Below are 26,153 nucleotides of genomic sequence, written 5' to 3' on the forward strand. Positions count from 1 at the left end.
GTAAAATGTATTTTCTGTTTTCCTCAGACGGGTGGCCGGCAGCGTCTGCGAGGGCAGGGGGAATGAGGTAATTTAAAGGTGCAGCGGCCTTTTTTTTCCTCGAAAAGATGGCTGGCGGCATCTGCAAGGGTGGGGGGAGTGAGGAGCGCAGTAATTTAAAGGCACAGTGGCCTTTTTTTTGTTGTTGTTCAACCAATTTTTCCCTGCCTGTTCAGGATTTTGTGTGAAGATATTTGGCAACCCTATCTGCAGGCCCACTGTTGGGGGAATGAGGAAGCTCACCCCTGCCTGGGGACAGGACCACAAACAATGGAGAGCTCACTCTCATCCTCCTTGCAGTCCGGATTGAGGGTTTGCACATCAGGACCTCAGCCTTTGCTGCATGTTACACCTCAGGGATTGGTTGTCTCTATCCCTGAAGCAATGCATGGAGTCCTCTGAGGCCCCGCTCTTTTACCAGCTAGCAGTGCTGGGGGTCTCTATTCTGTTCTGGCAGGACTGCAGCCTTCCCTCTTCCTTGCTTCTGAGGGAATGGGTGTTGCCAGCCCTGCAGCAGCTCAGTGAGCCCTCTGCAACTCAGCTGTCATGATCCTGTTCCTTCATCCCATGACAGCAGGGGTGCAGAGGGTTTCCTGTGTTGCTGCAGAACTGGCGACACCCATTCCTGCAAGGGTGAATGGGAGGGGTTGCACTCCTGCTTATTTTTACTGACTTTTTTTTCCACTGATTTCAGCATTAGCTAAAATGACACTTAATTTGTCGGTTTATACCAAATCCTGCCAAGCTTATTACAGATCGTAAGTGGTAATCAGCAGGTGTGAGAATGTCTGAGCCTTGAAGTTGTTGATTTACACCCACTTATACATAATATGTGAATCTTTGACACCAAAGTATGACTGAATGGAAGAGTTAACCACGAAATTCAAATACAGAGGATAACAATATGTTCTAAATGCTGATTGGCTCCTGGGACACATACACAAAAGACTAAACTACAGTATACAGTAAATCTATATAAATGTTGTTATGTAAATGATGCTCTTCCTACCGCTGCAGTGGACAGTCATGGATCTTATTTATTTGCTGATTTCCAAATCAACAGGATTAATCTTTATTAGACAATTTGGTCTGATATTAGAGTTCTGAATACAATGTCTCCAGTACAATCAGAAGATTTGACTTTTTATTCTTAAAAAAAACCACAATTGTGAGAAATCCTGCGTGGGTTCTCCCTCTCAGTTTCAATGTGCAGTAACAGCAGATAATTTCTTAATTTGTTTGGCTCTGTCCCACTCTTTCTTAAGACAGAATGTAAGCATCCATTGATCCAGTGAATTTGAAGGGAACTATGACATACAATCTGAGAGATTCTCTGTTGACTGAGACCACATAGACCGTAATGATGATCAGGACTCAATACAGCATGAAAACAGCCTTTTCATTTTACTCCTTTCAGATTGATTTAGGAAGGCTTACAACTGACATTTGGCACCAGCAGCGACAAAGAGATAACCTCCTATTTTTGACTCAGTAACAAAAAATGTCTCAGATTAACTGAATCTAAAATAGAAAAAATATCACATTGAACCTCTATGGTTCAATTTTACTTTTCCCTGTATAATATACATTCCGTTTCTCCCCAACTTTTATTTCTAGAATGTTCACTCCCAGAAAAGACTAATAAAACAACATCTTTGATGTGTTTTCAATGTGTTTATGTCACTGATATTATATGGCAATAATGGTGATTATGCTTTTGGATTACACATCCTTACATATCCTAACAGCTCTGCGCTGTTGTTTCTGAGTTGCTAACTGAAGATACAACATGTTCTCTCATCCACCTGGGTAGACTATTGTAGATGTGCAATTTGTTTAAAGTTTTCAATTTCTCTTGTGGTTTACATTCTAGATCTAAATGTAGTGTGAGGGAATTCAGAGAGAGTGAGTGAGGGGGAATAGATACACTTAATATTCTCTAAATTTAAAGCCAAATCATCCTGATTTCAAAAAAATCCCATCAAGAAAATAACAAGCACCAGGAGTAATGCAGGCAGAAGCCCAGCAACAGAGTGGGAGCTATCCCAGTTTATTGTACCTAATGTAGCATGTACCTATGGGCAGATGGTGCATGTGTGCATTTGGTGCAAGGAGCCTCAGAGAAAAATGTACAGGCTTTGAAGATCAGAGTGGATGAACTGAGGTGCTAAGGGAGACACATAGATATAGATGAGACTTTTTGGAACACAGTAGAATGGTCCCACTTCTTTGTTGAGGAGGATGAAAGGGCTAAGGGAAGGAGAACATCCAATTGGGGCAGAGGGAAATGCTCCCATAGTTGGGACCTTCCTTCCAGAGGATGTTATGGTATCCTCTCATACTGAAGATACTAGAATGGGGGAGGAAACACCATTTATTAGGAAGAGACAGGTATTAGTAGGGCTCGCTGAACCGCAGTGAGCCCTGCTCGCCAGCCGCACTGTCCAGCGATCTGCGCATGCGCAGATGGTTGTGCGCATGAGCAGATCGCCCGAACCCGGCTCTTCTGGGTTACAATCTACTCACCACGAGCGAGTAGAATGTATTATTTGTCAAGCCCCGGGTATTAGTAATGGGGGATTCAATCATTAGAAACATAGACTGGGGAGTTTGCGATAACTGGGGGAAACCACATGGTGATTCAAAATGATTGTACTTTAAGTCCTTCTTTTACACATTTTTCCTTCTTTTATTTCTAAGGGAAAAAGCTTTCCAGCTTTTCCTCCTAATAATTTATTTGATCACCAATAAATCTGATTGTTATTGTCAGAGTCATCATCATGCTAATACATATGCCAAGTCATTTTGTGGATGACTTGGCATATAGGACAACCGATAAGAGAAACAGGTAGATTGTGCATACAAACATTTATCAACTAAAAGAACTTTACAATCCCTTAAAAAGACTGTTAAGGCCCAAAGGCTTGAGAGCACTTACAAATTGTACGTGTTCTTGAGATTATGCCAGAGTTCTACCCAACCATCTCCACTCTGAGCTCCCAAAGGCCCAATTCTAGTCACTTGTTCATGACTGCATAGGCAATTGGATCACATGATCTCAGATTCTTGGAAACCGATGTAACTCGGCCTGAGTTCCTTTCAGGTAGCACCAGCTGGACTTAATTGAACCTGCTGCATTTTTTCTGACATGCCACAGATTTAGAAAGGGAAAATAATGGTATAAATGAACACACAAAAATTAAAAACAGAGAAAAAAGCCCCAGAACGATAGTGTTTTTCTTCTGTTCTTGGGATAATGTGAAGAAGTTCATGGATTTAGAGAAAAAGTAGTGGCAGATAAATCTTGTTAACATTTCATCTATAATAAAACAGATTCCCAAGTCAACAGAACTACTTTTAAAAGGGATCATTCTTATGTCTCAAAAGAAAAGAGATGATGCTCCCAATGGCCCTGATTAAATTCCAAACAAATTCATGGATTCTAAGGCAGAAGAGGTCATTGTGGTCATCTAGTCTGATCTCCTCTACAACACAGGCCATAGAATTTCCCCAAAATAATTCCTAAACATATCTTTTAGAAAAACATCCCATCTTGATTTTAAAATTTGTCAGTGATACAGAATCCATCACAATCTTGGTAAAGTGTCTATCACTATAGTGCATGTTTTCTAATCCATTTAATCATTCTTGTGTCTCTTCTTTGACCCCTCTCCAATTTATCAACATCTTTCTTGAATTGTGGGCACAAAAACTGGACACAGTTTTCTTGTAATGATAGCACCAATACCAAATACAGAGTTAAAAAAAACCTCTGCTCCTACTCAAGATACCCCTTTGAATGCATTTTTCTTTGCCTGCCAGACCGATACAATATGCTTAACATTTCAGGGCTCTCCCTGTTACCAGCAAGTGTTTATTTAGTAGATATATTATTTATTTTGAAGGTATAACATACACCTTGAATTGCATTTTCTCTTATTAATACTGAAAAGTTAAGCTGCCTCTAACTTGACATCATGTATTTTGAAAATTTAACTAGCAAAACTGAATTTTTTTACGTCAGAAGTAACTGAACTTAAAAATGAAACCTGAACTACCTAACAAGATGCTGCAGATCTCAGGTACTAACCTTGTAAGAGTTAGAGAATGGTATGGAAATAAAATGTGCAAAATCAGGATAAATTTTGGCATGGACTGAAGCTGAAATTCTTTGATCTATTCTTAAGACATCTTACTAAGCACTCACTTGCCTTGAGAAAGTACAATCAGGAACTACTGATCCAACTTTATTTTGATTTCATTTATTTAAATCAAAGGGGCTTGCTGTATAATTTAGGTCCAAAATGCTGTCAGGTATGTGAGGCTGATCTTGGAAGAGATCAGCTTTTTAAAGTTTTTTTTTAAAACAATCTAGTACAAACAAATTACTAACCTACAGAGCAAATCATTGCCTTTGTGAGACAGGCAACTAGAGAGAAAGGAATTTAAAACAAACATAGGGCAGGCCCAGAGATTTAAATTATACGGTATACAAGAAATCCCTCTCCAGATCTCTCACTTTCCAAGTGGGGGAGTACAACTTTTCTCAGATAAAAAAATAGCAAGCAACTATGGTGTTAGGGCATAACAGATGAAGTTCAGAAGAGTGATATAATAATAGGAAAAGAAAGATTACTATTTCTTAATAGTTACTATAATGAAAGCTATAGTAATATTCAGGACTCTACCAAAAACAGACACAACTCTCCCCTCTTGTCACTATTCTTAAACGGACTCCTACATAACACTGTGAAGAGAAATGCCTGCCAGACTGTTACCAGCTTCTTTCAGGGGAACCATGATAACATGATTAAGGAATATTAATGATATCTGTGCCTTTCAAAAACCACAGTCTTCTTCAAGTAAAAGGTTCTGATGAGTTTTCCTAGTACATTTTGCTAATTAGAGGGATTAGATACCCTTTTAACCCTGAAAGAAAAAGGGAATTGGATATCTTGTGAAATTCTCCCGGGAAAAGAGCAAGAAAGCCCATAAATTGAAGTAGCCAACAAGACGGCAAATGTTAAACCATAAAGAAAACAAAATGATCCTAGTAAAATTCAAGAAAGGGAACGAAACATTTCAATCCTTTGAATAGATTCCCTCCAATCTAAGAAAAGGAACCCATACAGTAAAGAAAGAGAAACACTGATTCCACCTGCTTAGGTCCGCATCAAGAACTAGGGTTATTTCAGGACTCTATTTTTAAACTGGAGATTATAGTTCCACTTCATGATAGGAAAACTCAAATAAGAAAAATCACAGAAAGCTATGCTTTATTTTATCTATAACAATACTAGAAAGGAGTCCAGTCATGTCACAAAAATGTTATGTACACCAACTACTAAATATATTTTGTCGCACAAAAGCAAAAAACAAAGACATATTCTACTACAAAGATGAGGTAAGAAAGAACTGGAAATTCAGCTAGAAAATAATCCCTTGTAATGCTTCAAGTAATCTTGCCTTAGATCTTTATAGGATGTTGTGACATGACAGTAATGTTAGGTGAAAGAGTAGACAGCTCTTAGAAAATGCCTTGTAAATCCCAGTTGGAGAGATTAACCTGAACCCAGCTATTACTTTGGGCTGCACCTCCATCTGAGCATACTCTAGTCTGATTATCATAATATAGAAGTTTGTCTATCCATACACTTACAGCACTAAACAGTATGGAATACATAAAAAGCTATTTTGGCTTTTTAGCTCCTTCACCGATACTATATTGAAAGATCAAAGTTGGAAGATAAAGGTGAACTTCCAAATCAGTTCTCATTTAGCTTAACTAACATGGTCCTAATTGAAACTAAATGTAATGCAGCAAAAAAAGTTCTACATTTAACAGCAACTTCATTAAGATGAAACTCAGTGGTCTTTGGGGAAAAAACTACATATAAATAATTAGCAAGATTCAGATTATTAATTAATAGTGACAATATCTTATAAATTTTAGTTACAACCACCTCAAAAATTTTCAAAAACTTTAATATAAAGTTTGTTGCTGTTGTTTTTAACTTTTTAAATTAATTTTAGGCTCTATCCCATTCAGGACAAATGTGAATTAGAAGAATACTTGCATCAGTGATAGTAGCAGCTACAAAACTAATGTAGAACATATATTCAGAACATTAGAACGTAGAACATATATTCAGAACATTCAGAGCCACAAGAATTTGATTAGGTAGGTTTTTCTGTACTACTATATATGTGTAGATACTGCTCTTATTATTCCAACAGTTAATCTTTCCCTTTCCTCCCTGCATAATAGCCCCCTATCCCATTATTTCCTCCCACCCACCTCCATCAAGTTACCTGCCTCTTTCCTTTTTCCTATAATAAAATCAATCAAAGGAGAGACAGACTAGTCCAATATTATACCTCTTTCCTTCTTTTTCTTTCCTTTCTGTCACAATAAGAGAAGTCTCCTAAGTTGTTTCTCAAAACTAGTTTTTCTTGCCCTGACAGCTTCCTTCAGGACCCCTTCCTGAAGGAGGATGCAGCTTGTGATCCTCCAGTGGAAATACAGTTTACTGAATGGAGCAAACAGTTCAATTGTGTTACTAGTAGGAGTGGTTCTGAACACAGGAAACTGGGAATACAACATCAAAATTGAAATTTATAGATTACATTACTGTTCAACTTGCAAGAAGCCTCTGAAATATCTAGTTCATGAGTACAACTGCATTTTAGGGGATTCAACAAAAGCTAACAAAATAAAGAAGACAATTTTGGCCATGCTAAGCTTCTAAATCAGGGCTGGGCAAGATGTGGCCCTGGGCACTTTGTTCCTGGAGTTGTGTACCTTAAGCCGACCTGCCTGGTCTACTATAGATCAGGCCACCAAGTTTAAGGTCAGAAGGGACTCTTTTAAATGTCTATCTGTATATCAGAGGCCTTTAAATTTCACCCAGTTGACACAGTGTTGAGCCCTATCAATAAATTATGTTTGACTAAAGCCTTCCTTGGAGAAAGGCATCCAGATCTGATCTAAAGACATCAAACATTAGAGAATGTACCCAGGGCAGTTGGCTCATCCCCATTACTGTTAAAAATTGTGCATTATTTCCAGTTTAAATTTGTCCGGCTTCAGCTTTTAGCCATTGCTTCTTGTTTTACCATTCTCCTCTACATTAAAAAGCCCTTTGATACCCAAGAAGGTACTTACAGACACTATTCAAGTCGCCACTCAGTCTTATTTTTTATAATCTTTAAACAGATTGAGCCTTTTAAGTGTTTCATTTTAAATTATTTACTCCAACAGAATTGCTGTGGCTCTTTTCTGCACCCTCTGCAAGTTTTGAACATCCTTTTTAAAAAGTGGACACGAGAACTGTATTCAGTATACTAGTATCTGTCTCATCAATGCTGTAGGAGATTAAATTGCGTTCCTATTAATGCTTAGTAATTCTCCATCTATACATCCAAATATCACATTAGCCCCTTGTACCACAGCATCAACTGCGAGCTCATGTTGAGTTGTTCATTCACTATTGCTCCTAGATCCTTTTAATAATCAATGCTTTAGGATACAGTCTCCTATTTTGTGGGCATGGCTTGCATTCCTTGTTTCTAGATGTAAATCAATAGTACTGAATTTTGTCATGGGAACTCTTATCCAATCAGAACTGAACTGAGACTGCCAATCCATTTCACACTGATCATATTATGACCTTTAGCGAGTAAGCATTTTGAGTTACTAATGACCATAGTTATATTATCCCTGAACCATCCAATTCCTCCTCCTCATTAGTGTTTTCAAAATAAATTCAGAGTCACCATTAACCAGCAAAAGTCAAATTACTTTATGAATACCAGAAAAATGCTTAGTTTTTCGTTTGTTCTCTTTACCACTAACCACAACTGGACTTATCTAAAACTATAACAATGCAATATCAGTGACATACACAGCTGTGAGGATGGTACGTACAATCTGTATTATTGATAAGAAAGTCCTTGTACAGAAGCCAGCCCCAGATCAGCAGCATGGAGATGCAACCCTGGTTGCCCCAATACCCATTCAGTTTTGGACCAACAATCGGAGGAGCAATGGGGCCAAAACTGAGTAACTGATATTGTGGCTGGGTGCACAGAGTCACTCAGGTTTGTCCCCGGAGCCTGTTCATGATGTGGGGATGGTGGGATCAAAACTGAGTGGAGTTGCAATCCGACACATGAGGGTCACAGAGTCACTCAGACTCAGGTTGCAGAGACAAACCTATGTGGCACTGCTACCCACCCTGCATTAGGCCAGTGTTCCTCAAATGCAACCACCAGGGACTTTTCTTGTGGCCACAGCCCCCTGGGCTGTGATGGGGGAGAGGGCAAAGTAGTACTCCCGTCCCATTGCTCCTGCATGCACTGCTTTGGTGTTGGTTGTTGGGGTTACTAGCAGGGACTAGTCCTTGCCCTACTCTGGAGTGACTTGGGGCACAACACTGTAGAAGCAAGCAGCCAGTGAGATCTGCACCTTCCCAGGGGCAGTCGGACTAGGGTTGCCAGTTGACCGGTTTTGAACCGGACAGTCCAGTATTTGAGCTTTCTGTTCAGGAAACAAATTGAGAAAAAACAAATGAGAGAATATAAATGTCCGGTATTTTCTAAATAAGATGTAATGTAGATTGTGATGTAATGTCAAGTGTGTCCAGTATTTTTGTTGAAACCATCTAGCAACCCTAGGTCGGACTCAGACTTTGAGCTTTAGCCCTGCAATTTAGCAGGCTCTACACATGAGGCTTCAGGCTACAGTCCTGGCTCTGGCTGCACAACAGCAGGCCTCAGCTTTGGGCTCCATCCCTGGGCCTTGCCCTCCAATTACGAGACAATAGGCTCGGGAGCAGGGCTCCAGGCTCCAGCCCTCTGCTGCCTCCTCTCATCCCCTAGCCCATCTTTAAGTAGAAAATTATGTAATTGCTTAAGACCTGATGAACACTTACTTCAATGGTATAAATCTGGTCATGTTTAATAATTTCTCCACCACGTAAAGTTCTCATTATAGCAAAGTCGGCAGTAGCTGTTGCTCCTCTTTGACTGCTGTGTGTGGATGTCTCATCACCCTGTGACGGGTCAATATCAGGACCATCTTGTACCGATTCTTCATCTTTGGTGTTTGATGCCTTTTTCTTTTTTTTCTGCTTCTTGGATGCATTTTGCCCATCAGATTGTGCTTTCCGTTGCCTAAATTGGGCAAGCTGCACATAAAGAGAAAATCCTGTTAAGGTGAAAGTTTTCTTCTTTATTACTAATGACACCAATTATGAGAGCTTATGGACTGTTCTACATAAACCTTCTACTAATCTCTGAAGAAAACAAATCTGAGGTTAATGCTGCATATTCCAAATACCATTCAATACAATTTAATATAAACTTTAAAATAATGTTTTAAATGCACACTATGTAATTAGCATAATGAGAATTTAAAATAGATCTTTGCAGGTTTTATATCAGTAATTACTCACTTATTGGATAGCTATCAAGAAATTAAAAGATTCAAAGTTAAACATAAAGCACAAGTCAATAAAATAATCTTTGATCTCATTTTCTTAGGAAAACTTACATTTTTCTAGTTTTATAATAATTACCTTACATCCCATGAGACTATGGAACTCATTCTATCTGCTTTGAAACAACAGTGGAAGACTAACCGTTTTAATACCAAATAAGTAACACTGCACGCTTCAGAAAAAGTTAGTTTTAGAAATCAAGAAAATCAGACAAAGCCACTAACAAACCATAAAAGAAAGTAAAATACATCTTTAGGAAATAGTCTAACCAAAAAAAAAAGCAAATTACAAGATACTCTACCTTGTAGCAAAACATGATGATAAATAGTCACTGGTGATCCAGACACAGCACATTGAAAAACCAATTAGAATGTAAGCTATTCAAATACTGTAAGACACTGCTTTTTGCAGAGATTATCACTTTTAATCAGATATAATGGTTTACATGTGAAATCCATTTAGAATATATTTTTCTTAACTGGTACAGAATTTCAATTCAAGAAAAAATAATAAACCTGTTTTTTCCAAAAGTAAAAACAAAATGTAATGGACATCAAAATGCTATCCATCCTCACTTTTTATTATCCCATCTAAAAAGTCCAAAATGAATGAGTGCTGCAAATCATTTTACTTTATCAAACATGTACCTTTACAATAACAACATTTAAATAAAGTCCTAGACCTTCATATCTATTTTATATTCTTTAATACCCAAGTATGAGGCATTTTAATAAACCCACTGTTGATTTGGAAAAACATTCTATCAAATAATAAAAGAATATTGCAATTTTTGCTCATGATATTCACCAATCTAGAGAGCCAGGCTTCCATTCAAGCTCGTTGTCAACACTCAAGTGGGTCAATTAGGATTTCCAGTTTGGCAAAGATTTTGTTCCTGGTCTGTATTCTGTGACAGTGCACGCTGTCACTTCTGTGTTTTCTAATTGTCTTTCAACCTCAAGATTGCTGAGAAAGCCATAAATTAAGCATAGATGCTACATGCAAATGAACTAAGATTTCTTCCATAGCTAATACTTTTGTATCACTGCAAGAAAATATTTTCTTATTTCTCCAGCACAATCCTGCAGCCTCTTGTCCATTCTAGACTGACAATGTGGCATTCTCCCGCTGTGCTCAGATGGACCATGAGATTTGCTGAGCCAAAAATGCTCACCTACGTATTTAGCATTTTCCTCCACTCTGTCTTCATTATCTCCTTAATTAGTTTACATATTTAACAAGGCTTTTTATAATTTAAAAATAAATGCAACTTTTTAGTATTTCAGAACATCTGCAGAAGAGTAAGTACTTCTGTATTTTCACACTAAAGACAGAGGAATAAGAAATAGGATCCATTGTAGACTTATCTTCTTAATAGAGGGAAGATACTAATTCTCCAGCTCTTCATGAGCAATGTAAGCACGTAGTCGACAAGCACAGTGTTTCTCAACCTTTTTTTTTATAAAGTACCCCTTTTTCAAAAAAAAAAAAAATTGTAAGTACCTACAGTTTTCAGACACACACAATTTTTCTCTACCATTGCAACAAATTTGTTTAAACAACTTATTCATAGCTGGGTGGGTGATGAAATTTGTGGGTGTAAAAAGTACAAAAATAATAAAACGCTGTAAAACTTAAAACAAAAATTCAGTTTTCTCCAAATTTCAGTTGTGTTGACGTACCCCTCAGACTTCTCTCAAGTACACATAAAACAGATATCAGGGTCTTTCACAGAGAGAAAACGGTTACTTGCCATTTTAACCAGACTGACCATTCTCTCAATGACCTTAAAATATGCATATTGCTTCAAAGAGATTTTAATTCCAGACTTCAAAAAGAAGCCTCAGAACTGTCATTCATGATTAAATTTGACACTTTACTTATGGGCCTTAACAAAGATGCTAATTATCTCACCCATTACAAAGACAGCTTCCCCAATTATCACCCCTAATATCTGTATCTCACAGACACTAACCTTCCCCTCTCACCCCCCTCTGTTCTAAAATCTGATTTGTCAATTTTATGTGTGTTCACTTTTTTTTGATTGTATCACTTTGGTATATATGGTCGTGCCAATTTTCTTCCTCAAATTGATCTGAGGAAGTAGGTCTGGCCCACGAAAGCTCATCACCTAATAAATCATCTTGTTAGAACTATGCAGCACTTTAAAAACTGTCTTTTGTTTCAGCTAGACCAGACTAACACACCTTCCCTTATCAACTAATCATGTCGTTGAGAGAATTTTTATTGACTACACAATTAGCCAATTACCCGCCTCTTAACATCCTTACTCCTCACAATACTAATACATTTTCTGAGGGCTTGTCTACACAGCATGACAATGTGTACCAAAGGGGTTTGATTTGTAAAACATTCTAATTGACCTATTAAGACCCTGCTGAGGAGCTAAAATGGCAACTAGTTTTCATTAACATAGTTCTGTTTGAGACTTCATTTAAGCTCAACAAAACAGCTAACATCATTCTTGTCATAAGAATAACACCAAGTATTTTTAAATGTAACACTGGTACAAGTCGAAGGTTGTATCCTTCAGAAGTAACCAGTGAGAATTTTTTAAGAGAGCTAGACAGTGTCAGATATCAAGCATTCTCTTCCGAAACTTGATCCCAGCTTTAGGTAATGCAAAAGCATATCTTGCAAGTCTAACACTGTCTGTGCAGCTAAAGTTGCTACAAGAAAATGTAATTACAAGTTTCCTGGAAAACACACACACACTGATTCTAAAGTATGTCATCAACTCTACAAGGGATGAAACCTTACATAATAGATAAGAGGTAAATACAGCTTCATCCAGTGCAACTATATTCGGGTATGTCTACACCACCCTAGTTCAAACTAGGGTGGTTAATGTAGGCAACCGGAGTTGCAAATGAAGCCCGGGATTTGAATTTCCCGGCCTTCATTTGCATATTGCCGGGTGCCGCCATTTTTAAATGTCCGCTAGTTCGGACTCCGTGCCCGCGGCTACACGCGGCACGAACTAGGTAGTTCAGATTAGGCTTCCTATTCCGAAATACCGGTACACCTCGTTCCACACAAAGTTCTCTGGTTTGCCTCCTCTTGGATGCTGCCCCATATATCATACCGAATACAGTGACCATCTTGGTATCCATAATACTCCCATACTACAATAATCTGTTTAAATAGGGTTGATGTCCCTAGCTTCTGTTTGCCAGAAGCTGGGAATGGGTGTTGGGGGATGGATCGCTTGATGATTACCTGCTTTGTTCATTCACTCTGGGGGATGTGGCACTGTCCACAGTTGGAAGACAGGATACTGGGGTAGATGGACATTTGGTCTGACCCAGTATGGCTGTTCTTATGGTAGACAAGAATTTGGGAAAAAGTCTGTTTTTGTTTCTTCCACATTGTAGGTGAAACAGATTAGTGTCTTTTGAATAGCATAATTACTCACATGTCTGGTCATAGTTATGGCTATCTTGATGGAAAATTTGTAGTACTAAAAAGTATATACCTAGGAACAAACAAGATTTTTATTTTTATGGGGCAGTACATCGTGCTCATACCATAATAGCCACAATTAGGGTGTTGTTTTAGACGTGTTGAGCACCAGCAACTTCTGCTTATCATGGCAGATCTGGACTTGTTTTATCAGAGTGTGAAGGGGTAATAGGCAAACATAATTGAGAATCTAATTGTTAAATCATAAATTGAGTTTTTGTACTATATACGTGTATGATGATTCTTTTGTCCTGTTATCCATATAGTTCTTATTTCATGAACTTGCCAGATATTGTCTTGGGCCTGATATGTGGTAAAGATTGGTGTGGCGAAAGTAAATAAGGAAATCTTATTTACTTGTTCCCATAACTCACCAATCATGTTTTTATAAACCTCTATCATATCCCCCCTTAGTCGACTTTTGTAATCTGAAAAGTCCCAGCCTTATTAATCTCTCCTCATATAACAGCCATTCCATGCCCCTTATCATTTTTATTGCCCTTTTCTGAACTTTTCCAGTGCCAAGATTTTTTTGTTGTGATTATTTACCAGCAGTATGAGTAGGGAGGTAAGATTGTAGCCATTTAAACAGGTAACTGATAAGCATAAATTTATTGATTACCCAAATGGTTAACACGCGGCTCCCAGTGTGCACCAACTCCCAGTGTGCTGTATCACGGTATTTCTACACTGCAACACTATTTCGAAATAGCTAGCGCAATTCTGAAATAATTAGTCTGTGTCTACACAGCAGGCAGTTATTTTGAAATAGTGTCAAAGTACGGTCAAGCTAAAGGACTTCTTGCTCTGACTGCTGTAACCCTCATTGTACGAAGAATAAGGAACATTGGAGGAAGAGTGCTCTATTTCGAAATAAGTGCTGTGTAGACGCTCCCTATTTTGAAATAAGCTATTTTGAAACAGGATACATAATTGACATAGCTCAATTTGTGTAGCTTATTTCGAGTTAAGCCCTGCAGTGTAGATGCACGCTCAGCAAATTGTGTATCTTATTTCGATTCTATTTCAAAATAGCTTATTTTGAAATTTGGTGCATCTACACAGCGCCAAATTTCAAAATAACATGCTATTTCAAGACATCCCTTAACCCTCATGGAACATGGGTTACAGGGATGCCGAAATAGCATGCCTGTTATTTCGAAAAATATTTTGAAATAACATTCAGCTTATTAAGATGCAGGGTAGCTATTTCAGAATACCTCTGGTATCCCGAAATAGCTGTGCCGTGTAGTACATATAAAGATTGGTGTGGCGAAAGTAAATAAGGAAATGTTATTTATTTGTTCTCATAACTATCCAATCATGTACAGCAGGCATGTCAAACAGGCCTCTGGCGGGCCACATTCAATCCAATCAAAATTTTTTTGGCCCGCCACTACATTTTATGAAAGAATAAAGTGGGGCCACTGGCCGCTCAGAGCACATGGCCAAGTGCAGATCCCAGCCGTCCGGGCCGCTCTGCGCATGACACACGGTATGTGTTCACGGCCAGCCAGGCCACTCGGCACCGCAGTGATGGCTCACGGCTGGCCGGGCTGCTCAGGTTAAATGAGAAGGTTAGTTAAACAGAAATTAAAAGGTAGAGTGACTAAACTTTTCAGTGGTCCCCAACCTTTTGGGGCTGCCGGGCGCCCGGGGACAGGGCCGCTCACACGCCGGACACCCAGGGGCGGGCCCACACATGCGCCCAGGGGAAGGTCCGCACACATGCCTGGGGGCGGGACCACCCATACGCTGCGTCTCCGGAACTGGCACCACCCATGCGCCACACTCCTAGGGCTGGCGCTGCAACTATGCTGCACGCCCAGAGGTGGGGCCGCTCATACGCAGTGCGCCCGGGGCCGCAACAGCCCATGTCCCGTGCACCTGGGGGCGGGGCCACCACCGCCCATGCACTGTGTGCCCGGAGCTGGTGCCTGTGTCATGTGCCCAGAAGCCAGTGGCAGGGCCGCCCATGTGCTGCGCGCCTGGGGCCGGCGCCTCCCATATGCCACGCACCCGGGTTGGCGCCGCCCATATGTTGCAAGTCCAGGGTCAGCACAGCCCTCGCGCCGCTCACTAAGGAGCAGAGCCGCCCATGTGCTGCGCGCCCGGGGCCAGTGCCGCCCCTGTGCCACGCGCCTGGGCTGGCACTGCCCTTACGCCGCACGCTTGGGGCTGGCACAGACTTCGCGCCACGCACCCACAGGTGGGGCTGCCTAACCACCGCGCGCCCAGGGCCGGCACTAACCATGTGCTGTGCACCCGGGGCCAGCGCCGCCCATGTGCCCAGGGGCTGGCACCGCCTATGCACCGCGCGCCCGGGGGTGGGGCTGGCTTCGATCACTCGGCGGGCACACAAATGGCCTGGTGGGTGACCTGGCGCCTGCGTGCACCATGTTGGGGACCACTGGACTAAAGTAAAATACCTGCAAGCTGCATGGAAACTTTTCAAAGACACCATAATAGAGGCCCAAATTAAAAAACACTGTAGAAGAACTAAATAAGAGCCACCGTGGCTTAACAACCTTGTAAAAGAATCAGAGAGAGATAAAAAGGCATCTTTTAAGAAGTGGAAGTCAAATCCTAGTGATGTAAATAGAAAGGAACATAAACACTGCCAAATTAAGTGTAAAAATGTAATAAGAAAAGCCAAAAAGGAGTTTGAAGAACATCTAGCCAAAAACTCAAAAGGTAATAACAAAATGTTTTTTAAGTACATCAGAAGCAGGAAGCCTGCTAAACAACCAGTGGGGCCGCTGGACGACTGAGATACAAAAGGAGCATTTAAAGACGATAAAGTCATTGCGGAGAAACTAAATGAATTCTTTGATTCAGTCTTCACAGCTGAGGATGTTAGAGAGATTCCCAAACCTGACCTGTCTTTGCAGGACACAGATTAAAGTGTCATAGGAGGAGGTTTTGGAATTAATTAATAAACTTAACAGTAGCAAGTCACCGGAACCAGATGGCATTCACCCAAGAGTTCTGAAAGAACTCAAATGTGAAATTGCGGAACTATTAACTATGGTTTGTAATCTATCCTTTAAATCAGCATCTGTACCCAATGACTGGAAGATAGCTAATGTAAAACCAATATTTAAAAAGGGCTCTAGAGGCTATCCTGGCAATTACAGACTGGTAAATCCATCTGGGGGGAGGGATAGCTCGGTCTGCTAAACCCAGGATTGTGAGTTCAATCCTTGCGGAGGCCATTTAGCAATTTGGAGCAAAAATTTGTCAGGGATAGTACTTGGTCCTGCTGTGAAAGCAGGGGACTGGACTCAATAACCTTTCAAGGTCCCTTCCAGTTCTAGGAGATAGGCAATCTCCATTAATTTTACAATTTAACATCAGTACTGGGCAAATTAGTTGAAACAATAGTAAAGAATAAAATTGTCAGACACATAGAAGAACATAATTTGTTGGGCAAAAGTCAGCATGGTTTCTGTAAAGGGAAATCATGTCTTACTAATCTATTAGAGTTCTTTGAAGGGGTGGACACGGGGGATCCAGTACATATAGTGTACTTAGATTTCCAGAAAGCCTTTGACAAGGTCCCTCATCAAAGGCTCTTATGTAAATTAAGTTGTCATGGGATAAGCGGGAAGATCCTTTCATGGACTAAGAACTGGTTAAACGACAGAAAACAAAGGGTAGGAATAAATGGTAAATTTTCAGAATGCAGGGACGTAACTAGTGGTGTTCCTCAAAAGTCAGTCCTAGGACCAATCCTATTCAATTTATTCATAAATGATCTGGAGAAAGGGGTAAAGAGTGAGGTGGCAAAGTTTGCAGTCGACACTAAACTGCTCAAGGTAGTTAAGACCAAAGCAGACTGTGAAGAACTTCAAAAAGATCTCACAAAACTAAGTGATTGGGCAACAAAATGGCAAATGAAATTTAATGTGGATAAATGTAAAGTAATGCACATTGGAAAAAATAACCCCAACTATACATACAATATGATGGGGGCTAATTTAGCTATAACTAATCAGGAAAGAGATCCTGGAGTCATCGTGAATAGTTCTCTGAAGACGTCCAGGCAGTGTGCAGCGGCAGTCAAAAAAGCAAACAGGATGTTAGGAATAATAAAAAAAGGGATAGAGAATAAGGCAGAGAATATTTTATTGCCCTTATATAAATCCATGGTACGCCCACATCTTGAATACTGTGTATAGATGTGGTCTCCTCATCTCAAAAAAGATATACTAGCATTAGAAAAGGTTCTGAGAAGGGCAACTAAAATGATTAGGGGTTTGGAACGGGTCCCATATGAGGAGAGATTAAAGAGACTGGGACTTTTCAGCTTGGAAAAGAGGAGACTAAGGGGGGGGGGATATGATAGAGGTATATAAAATCATAAGTGGTGTGGAGAAAGTGAATAAGGAAAAGTTATTTACTTGTTCCTATAATATAAGAACTGGTGGCCACCAAATGAAGTTAATGGGCAGCAGGTTTAAAACAAATAAAAGGAAGTTCTTCTTCACACAGTGGATAGTCAATCTGTGGAACTCCTTGCCTGAGGAGGTTGTGAAGGCTAGGACTATAACAAGGTTTAAAAGAGAACTAGATAAATTCATGGAGGTTAAGTCCATTAATGGCTATTAGCCAGTTTGGGTACAGAATGGTGTCCCTAGTTTCTATTTGTCAGAGGGTGGAGATGGATGGCAGGAGAGAGATCGCTTGATCATTATCTGTTAGGTTCACTCCCTCTGGGACACCTGGCATTGGCCACTGTCGGTAGACAGGATACTGGGCAGGATGAACCTTTGGTCTGACCCAGTATAGCAATTCTTATGTTATTAATTTTTTACTTGTCTAAACAAAGTGTGACATACACTATGTTCTAGAAAAAGCTATAATATCAGATTACGATACTGTATTTACACTTAAAGACTACACAGCTGATTACTATATTTAATTGAACTTATTTCTCATGCAGAAAAATGAGGCCAGTTCAATGGCTAATTAGACTCTTAAGCACATAGAGACCCATCCTCTTATTTATATGCAAAAACCATGTACAAATTCACACAATACTGTATATACAACAACAGTACATTGAAGAAGAGGGTTCATGTTGAAATCAAGGTTTACAAAAGCTATTTAAAGAAACACCACAAAATTATCAGCAAATTAAAGACCTCAATTTTTTCCAGTCTGATTAATTTTAGTGGAAAAAATCAGGTTCTGTTTAAAAGTTTCCAATTCCATAAGGTAACATTAAATTGATGGTAGTAAAACTGCAAATTAACTCATGCACAGATTTTTAAAAATTAAGTACACAGGGATGTATTTTAATGCTTTTGCTTAAACATGTTTACTCCTATAAACATTATTTTGAAATATAATAGTCATGAAACCTTCAGATATCAGACTATAGATCTAGCAGATATCATTGAAAGCTTTTCAGAAGAGTTAACATTTGATGTTTAGCTAATGAAGTTTAAATTACCATATAAACATGTTTTAGTTTATTCAGAAACATACAAAAACCATAGTCTGCACCCATCTGTGTTTGCCACTTACAAGCCAATTATAAAAATGTGAACATATGCAAGTGCAACAACAGTTGCAAGGATCTTCTCAGAGTACTTGTCAATCAAATTACTGATAAAACACAAAGGAAGGGACCCATTTCTTTTACACAGACTTTTTTTTCCTGCTTGCCTGGACTCTGGAGTTTTTACAAATTGTCTGAGAGTTGACGGTTTTTCTAAATCTAATCTTAAGATATCAACCACAGAAAATATCAAGTTACAATAAGGAAAAAGGCAGGCTTCTCTTATTGTCTCAATCTATACATACATTTCCAACAATAAATAGTCTGCATTTAGAGATTAAAAGAAATTGGAGTATGATATGGTTATTGCCATTCAGCAAAATGTCTACAAGAAAGGCTGGTTTTATATACAAAATGACTGTGCCTGAACTCCAATATTTTCATATTATCTGCTCTAATGCTGGCCAAAACAGGATGTGTAAACTAAGGAGATTAAACCTATCATGCAGATGCTCAGCACTGACAAATCCCGTAGGTATCACTGGGAAAGGAGAATGCTCACTGCCTCTCTAGAATAGGCAGCAGAGCTGACAGACTCTGTGGCACAAGCTGGCAGGCAGCCTGCGCAGCCCCACCTCCCACACCAGGCCAGCCCCTGGGAGAAGCCAGTGGATGACCTGCACCGACTGCTCCCCATGGTGCTTCTGCTTTTGAAAGTGCAGGGCCCTTGCTACATTTCAAAGGCAGAAGCACTGCCAGTTCCCTGCCACACCCCTGCCCCCCCTCATGTATATATGTATTATGAAACATTCTTTAATTGCATAACCCCATACCATTTTTTCAATAAGACTCCCGCCTCATGAAGTGCAACTAGATTCATGGTACCCAAGGAATAAAGTTGAAGTTAGTAGTGAATGAGGCTTTTCATAGGATCCTTGTCTCTCTTGCTCTAAAAGTTGGAAGGTACATAAAGAATGGAGACAGGTGAATACCACAAAGGAAAAGTGAGTCCTAACCTTACCTCTGTCACAGTTAACCTGTGTGATACTGATCAAGACACTAAAACCACAATTCTGGCAGGCAATCTCTTACTATTTGTTCCTCATTTTCTAGGTGCTCTGCTTGAGATACCTGCAGGCCTGATTTGCTGTTGTGAGTGCTCAGTATTTTTGCACAAGGCATTAATGGAAGCTGTGATGCTCAGTAGCCCGGGAGGAATGAACCCAGAGTTCAGTCTCAGGATATCGTGAATTCTAATCATGACTCCGCCTGTGGTTTCAGGTAAGAGTCTTTGGGGGTTTTCCCCCCCATTTGCATAAAAAGGGTAATAATACTCTAATTTCGGTGTGTACATAAACTGATTAATATTTGTGATGCACTCATATATTACACTGATGAGTGCTCTAGAAAAGACTCTGAGGAAATGAATAATTCTGTATTTATTGGAGGCTTTGGTCAGTGAGTTCTCTACCTTATATATCGAACACACTGAATAATGAGGATAAAAATAATGAGTAGCCAGTCTCATGCCCTGAGCACAATCTAGTCTGTGCAAGAACTGACATATGGGTCCTTTGGAAAAATATCATTAAATCATGTACTTAAAGACATGTTTTAATAATATTTTTTCACAATTCATTTTCATAAACCAGACAGAATTATAGTTGCAAGGACAACCTTATTTTGGCATTTCCTAACTTTCATGTGCTTGACTTTGGAACTTATTTTTTTTATGCCGTAGAATGTTTTTAGACTCATAAGGTGGATTCTGCAAGTCTCGCTCATTATAGGTACACAGACCACACTCACCGGAGACCACTTTCATCACCACTGAGCTTTATTATATTATTCTAGCAGGCCATTGCCTGCAATACTCTTTATTTATTTATAGTCTCTGTCATCTCCACTTCCTACTTTTGGGTGTGGAAAAGCAATTACTGCAGCAGCAACCTGATCTGCCTTCCTTTAGACACTTTCCTACTACACACATTTATCTATTGCCAGCTGCTGGGATTGCTCCTTTCTCGTTAGTCCTTCAGTTTTGGCTCCACTTGTTAACTAATCTTCTATTTAGGTCTCTGTTAACCTATACTGGTGGGCATTTGAGTAAAAGGTTACTAAGTCAACTCCTGACTCAGAACTTCTGTCACATGGATTAAATAGTTTTAAAATGACTAACGTGTTTTAGAATGGCAATATAAAGTAATGGCTGAGGATATTATTCTCAATCTAAAAGCTATTCAGAAAATGTTCTAGCAGTGGTAATTATAGCTGATTAGCTTAGCTTTATTTGATATCAACAAAAAAAGATGAATTTCTAAGGTTTCCAATTTGCACATTCACCCAGCGTTGCTCAGGTCCTTAAGGAGGGACTCAGGGAAGGCAGCTGAGGGTGTGTGAGGGGTGCAAGAATCAGGACTGGGAGATGAGATGGGGCTCTGGACAGGGGACTACATGTGACTCTATGTGTAGGGGGGTGAGTAAGGCAGCCAATCCAACCACCAAGCATTTGTACCAAGGCTGCTTGCTATTCCCTTCTGTACTTGTCAGGGAGCAAAAGGAAAGTGCACAGCTTGTCTGCTCTCTGCACTCCCCAGCCAGAATGAGGAATGCAGCAAACTGTGCTTTTTCCCCGAGCTCCCTGATGAAGGGATACAGCCATCAATGTCTCCAATGACTCTGGTGGGGGAAGCAGCTTCAGCCTCCCAGCCCTACCTAAAGGGTGCCTAAGGGGGTGGAAGGTTCAGGCAGTCCCAGAGGGAGGCACCCCCAGCCATCCCCTTTCACCTGCCTGGTGATACTTGTCTCTTTTCCATATGGTTTTATGGGACGCCTCTCATTCCAGAAACATCCCATTTTCTTGGCAAAACCAAACTCTTAGGCTATGTTTACATTGCGCTCTATTGCGCAAGAACATATGCAAATAAGACAGCAATGAATATCACTGTGCCTCATTTGCATACTTAATGAGCCATCATTTTTGCGCAAGGGGCTTTTGTGCAAGGAGCAGTCTACACTGCTCCTTCTTGTGCAAAAACCCCCTCTTGAGCAAGAGCCATTCTGCTTGAAAATAAGTAGCAGAATGGCTCTTGCGCACGAGGGGTTTTTTGTGTATTTTCTTGCCCAAGAGAGTGCAATGTAGATGTAGCCTTATATTTCTTTAAGTTATGATAAGAGGAAGTAGCATAGCAAATTTGGTAGTTCTAATTCTTACAGTTTAGATCTTGAATTGACAAACTCTCTCAAATATATAGTAGATTCTAAATTTCAGCATGTAGCAAAACTTCACAAGTGACCACCACTACTTTTCTTATTTGTATTTTTTAAATCATTAATGAGATTACAAACCTAAGATTCATTGCAGGTAAAAAAAATCATTAGGTGAGTACCATCATGGTCTGAGAACAAAAAACTCAACACAGAGCTTAATAGCAGCAATGTATTACCTTCCAAAATAATAATACATAGTATTTACATTACCTATAATTAGAAAAGGATTACATAAGGAGCCCTAGAAAAGCAATACTGATAAAAATCAGTAGTTGCTGCTATTATATTTGGGGGGGGGGGGGGGAGGGAAGAAGACTGTGAAATACTTATTTCACCTTCCATTGAAAATACAAATTCTATCATTCTAGGCTTTACTTGGGTCCATATGCAAAGTGAACTAAATAGGTTTCATCTTTTACATGTCAAGCTCTTCTTAAAACATTTGTGTACCAAATGAATTAGTCTGCAATGGTATATATGGCACGCCTTCATAAGGCATACCATGTAGGTCCCAATCCCACAAAACATTATGCATGAGTAATTAACTTTAATGGGTCTATTTATATGAATCAGATTATTCTCTAGCAGGATTGAGCCCACAGACCCTAAAGAGCTTAAGCAGTGTTTGTGTAAAGATGTCTGATAAAGGTGAAATATTATTTGATAGTAGTTTGAATGCACTATTATTACTCTATAGTTCATCATGTGGCCTGTTTAATAAGGGAGGCCATTTGCCTTAGAATCATTAAAGTGCATTTTTATGGAACTAGTGTCTGACTGGATTACAAAGGAGTTATTTATCCAAGTAATGATTGTGATTTGAACTTTGTGGCTAAATTCCCTCTATCAACAGGGAAATAGAACACCTTCTCTAAAACTAAAAGGGATACTTATAACTTGAAAAAAATCAAATTCCTACATAAATATTTTTGATTCATCTGTGTTACAAGTAACCTGCAAGATTGTGACAGACTATTTACGCCCAATAAATTTACACTGTAAATTTGGTAGTACTTCATGTACAATTAATTTATTTTGTTTGTTGATGATGCAAAGAACGAAGACAACAGTAACAGTAGCAGCAGAATGTTGAATCTCAAGAGGCAGCAAGTAAAATGCAGTTGTATGAACAGAAAAAAAAAGGGAAAGCAGAGAACAGAGTGACGAAGGTATGTTTGAGAGCATAATAATCAGAGTTAACTAGATGAGTCCTTATTAACAGGGCAGCACAGCCCCTCTCTTCCCCCATTTTTTTAAGAAACTTCTTTGAAAACATCAGGTCATCTGAAAACATCAGGCCATCTACCTCAAAGAGTAGGCAAACAGAAAATATGAAATACTTAAAATGATTCAACAAGAAAAGTGGACATGAAAGTGTCCCTTTAGACTTGCATAAAGAAAGATATGGAGAAAAGAAAAATAATGACTTATGGGTGTGATAACCAGACTACAAAATATGTGAAAGTGAAAACATTTAAAATGCATGCACACACACATCCCATTGTCTTGATAAATGATATAGACTGCCCTACTTTAGACTGACAGCAGTTAGTATAGCAAAAAGTTAGAAGCAACATTTACCCATTGGACCTATCTTGCATTCCTTCTTTAGACAAAATTCCAACTGAAGCTATTAAAATCAATGGGAGTTTTGTCTAATCTGATAGTGCTGAATAAGTCCCTGGTCCTATATCATAACCGTAAATCATGTGCTTTTCCTTTGTTGTCACACACAGACAGACTCAGGAGTGATCATTAGCAGGAATAGGTGATGCAGTATAATCAGCACATGGAAAAACTAAGCCAGGGTTGAGTGAGGAGATTTTGTCTTCCTTACTGGTTTGTAACTTTGGACCCTCCCGCACAAAAAACCAACAAAATACTAGTTTAGTTTATACAGCATCTGGTTCTTCTGTACATCACAGTCTAATCATTTTCCTCATAATCCAAACTAGATTTCAGAGATTTAAAAATATTTTCAGACTAACATGCACAGTATTGCCAACCATAAGCAATGAAAAATCATGAGCTTTTTAAAAACAAATATTTGGGGAGTCTTTTGGCTCTTGTTTCTGAGACTTCAAAGGAAGTAGTTTAATGTTTCAAGATTTTCTTTGTAACCATGTAAAACAGAAATGTACTCTTTCTTAAAAAAAAAAAAAAAAAAAAAAAAAAAAAGAAAAACTGAGATACATCCCTAGTGATAACAGGAGAAAGCGACTAGTTGACTACCCGATAAGCAATGCACAGTATTGCCAACCATAAGCAAATGCTTATCAGCTAGTCATGTAGGAACTCGACTAGTCACTTCCCCCACCCTTGCTGCCTCTCTCAGTTGCTATGTCTAGTCTACACCTCTGTCGACACCTCTGTAGACAGAGATGTAGATTAGGCATGTCGAAATTGCTAATGAAGCAGGGGTTTAAATATGCCGTGCTTTCATTAGCATAAACATGACCTCCGCTTTTCTCCCCGAAATGGCGCTTTCGAAAAAACGGCAGTCTAGACGCGGATCTGTCGAAAATAAGCCATTTTTCTACAGATCCTGTATTCCACAAAGTTTATAGGATGTCGAAAAATGGTTTATTTTCGACAGATCCGTGTCTAGACTGCCATTTTTTCAAAAAAGCTCCATTAAAAAAAGTGGTGGCCATGTTTATGCTAATGAAATGCAGGATATTTAAACCCCTGCTTCATTAGCAATTTCGACGTGCCTAATCTACATCTCTGTAGAAAGAGAGGTGCAGTCTAGACACAGCCAGAAAGAGGCAGCAAGGGGGAGGGAGCAGAAGGTGGGGAGAGTCAGATTAAAAGCCAGTACCCCCCTGCAGCAACTCCATGGGGGGCAGTAAGAAATGACACGTGCAGGGATTGAAACAGTCCTGTTCGCATGGTCCCGAATGCTGCTCTTCTCCTTTGAAATGTACAAGAGCTGCAGGCAGAAAGCACAGAGGAGAACACGCACCAGTGTCGACTGCTTCGTTTCCCAGTGGCATGAGTTCCCGCTCCCTCTCTCTTTGAAACGAACAAGAGCCATCACACACGGCTCTTGTACATTTCAAAGGGAGAGGTACAGCAGGCTAGCAAGTACCCTCCTTATCAACTAATTGATTAGTCGATGTGATTTCCATTGACTATTCGATTAACTGATTGACATTTAATATCCCTAGTTATCACCTGACTAGCAGTTGGGGCTTTAAGGAAAACACAAATATCACAAGAGTCATAAAACTGAGCTAGCAATACTGTAAATGATGCAGTTTGAAGTGCTGTACACACAAAACTGTAAATTACATCATCTTTGTAATAATTATTTTCTCTCAAATCCTTTTGAAGATCCACCATTACTTCTTTCAAATATTTTTTTATGGCTAGATAGCTCATGCCTCTTGTTCCACTGCTGTGGTTTGATTTATTTTGTTTAAATTACAGAGTAATTATTTTTTGTAATCTTAGGTAGACCTCAAGATCCAGCTATGTGTTTTTAACAGCTGGGAGATCATCATCATAGGTCTAAGAAAACTACTGAAACAACAAATGAAGAGGAAGAAATATATAATTTTGGTCTTACAAGAAAGAAAGCTGTTTGGAGATTTTCAAGTAAGTTTGTGTATATTTCAGGCCCTTAAACAGTTCCAGGAAAGATGAAGCATCATCAGATCACCCATGTACTATTTTTTCCCCCCATCATATGAAGGAGAAGCAGGAAACATTTGCCCAATTCCTCTACCCCACTAGAATACTCTAAAATGCTAAACAAGGATTTCTGGGGAACATTAAAGACTAACGAATTTATTTGGGCATAAGCTTTTTAGAACATTCTATATAGAACTCCCTGCCTCTGTTAATTTCCACTTCAATTCATCTGATTAAGTGGGTTTTACCTGCATAAACCTTATGCCCAAATACATTTGTTAGTTTTTCGAAGTGTCACAGGACTCCCTGTTGTTTTTGCAAATAAAGACGAACTAGGCTATCCCTTTGAGGCTAAACTGTTAGTTGAAAACTTTTAGAAAACATGGTTTATGAATCTTCAGGTAACAGTGTTCATTCACTTTGCGCCACAATGGGACCAACTCATTACATGAGTCTCCCCCATGCTGCAGCAACTACTTACTCTTGTGACAATATTCATTTATTCTGTTTCCTTGAAATCCTGAGTCCTCACTCTCCCACTTCTACAGCAGCACAACTATGACTCAGCTGAAAACACTTATTGATGAAAACTTCTGATTATTTTCTAACAGTAGGAGTGTTTAGGATAATTTTTGCATCATGGTCTCCAAGTGCTGATGCTCTAGGCCCTAGACCTCACTTCCAAGCCCCTTCTCATTCCTTTTCCCTTCCACCCACCA

The 26,153-nt window shown here is 39.4% G+C and overlaps 1 protein-coding gene across 7 annotated transcripts in view; it reads right to left on the reverse strand.

Annotated features, from left to right (window-relative positions):
• AKAP9 (A-kinase anchoring protein 9) overlaps window positions 1–26,153 on the reverse strand; it is a 181,144-nt gene that overhangs the window by 147,883 nt on the left and 7,108 nt on the right. For all 7 annotated transcript variants that reach the window (XM_075922389.2, XM_075922394.2, XM_075922392.2 and 4 more), the window contains exon 2: window positions 8,973–9,227. In XM_075922389.2, coding sequence (XP_075778504.2) covers window positions 8,973–9,227 — 255 coding nt within the window. The remainder of the gene's footprint in view (window positions 1–8,972; window positions 9,228–26,153) is intronic.

This window comes from Pelodiscus sinensis, chromosome 2 (assembly GCF_052426305.1).
Source record: "Pelodiscus sinensis isolate ZL-2025 chromosome 2, ASM5242630v1, whole genome shotgun sequence".
Taxonomy (NCBI): Eukaryota; Metazoa; Chordata; order Testudines; family Trionychidae; genus Pelodiscus; species Pelodiscus sinensis.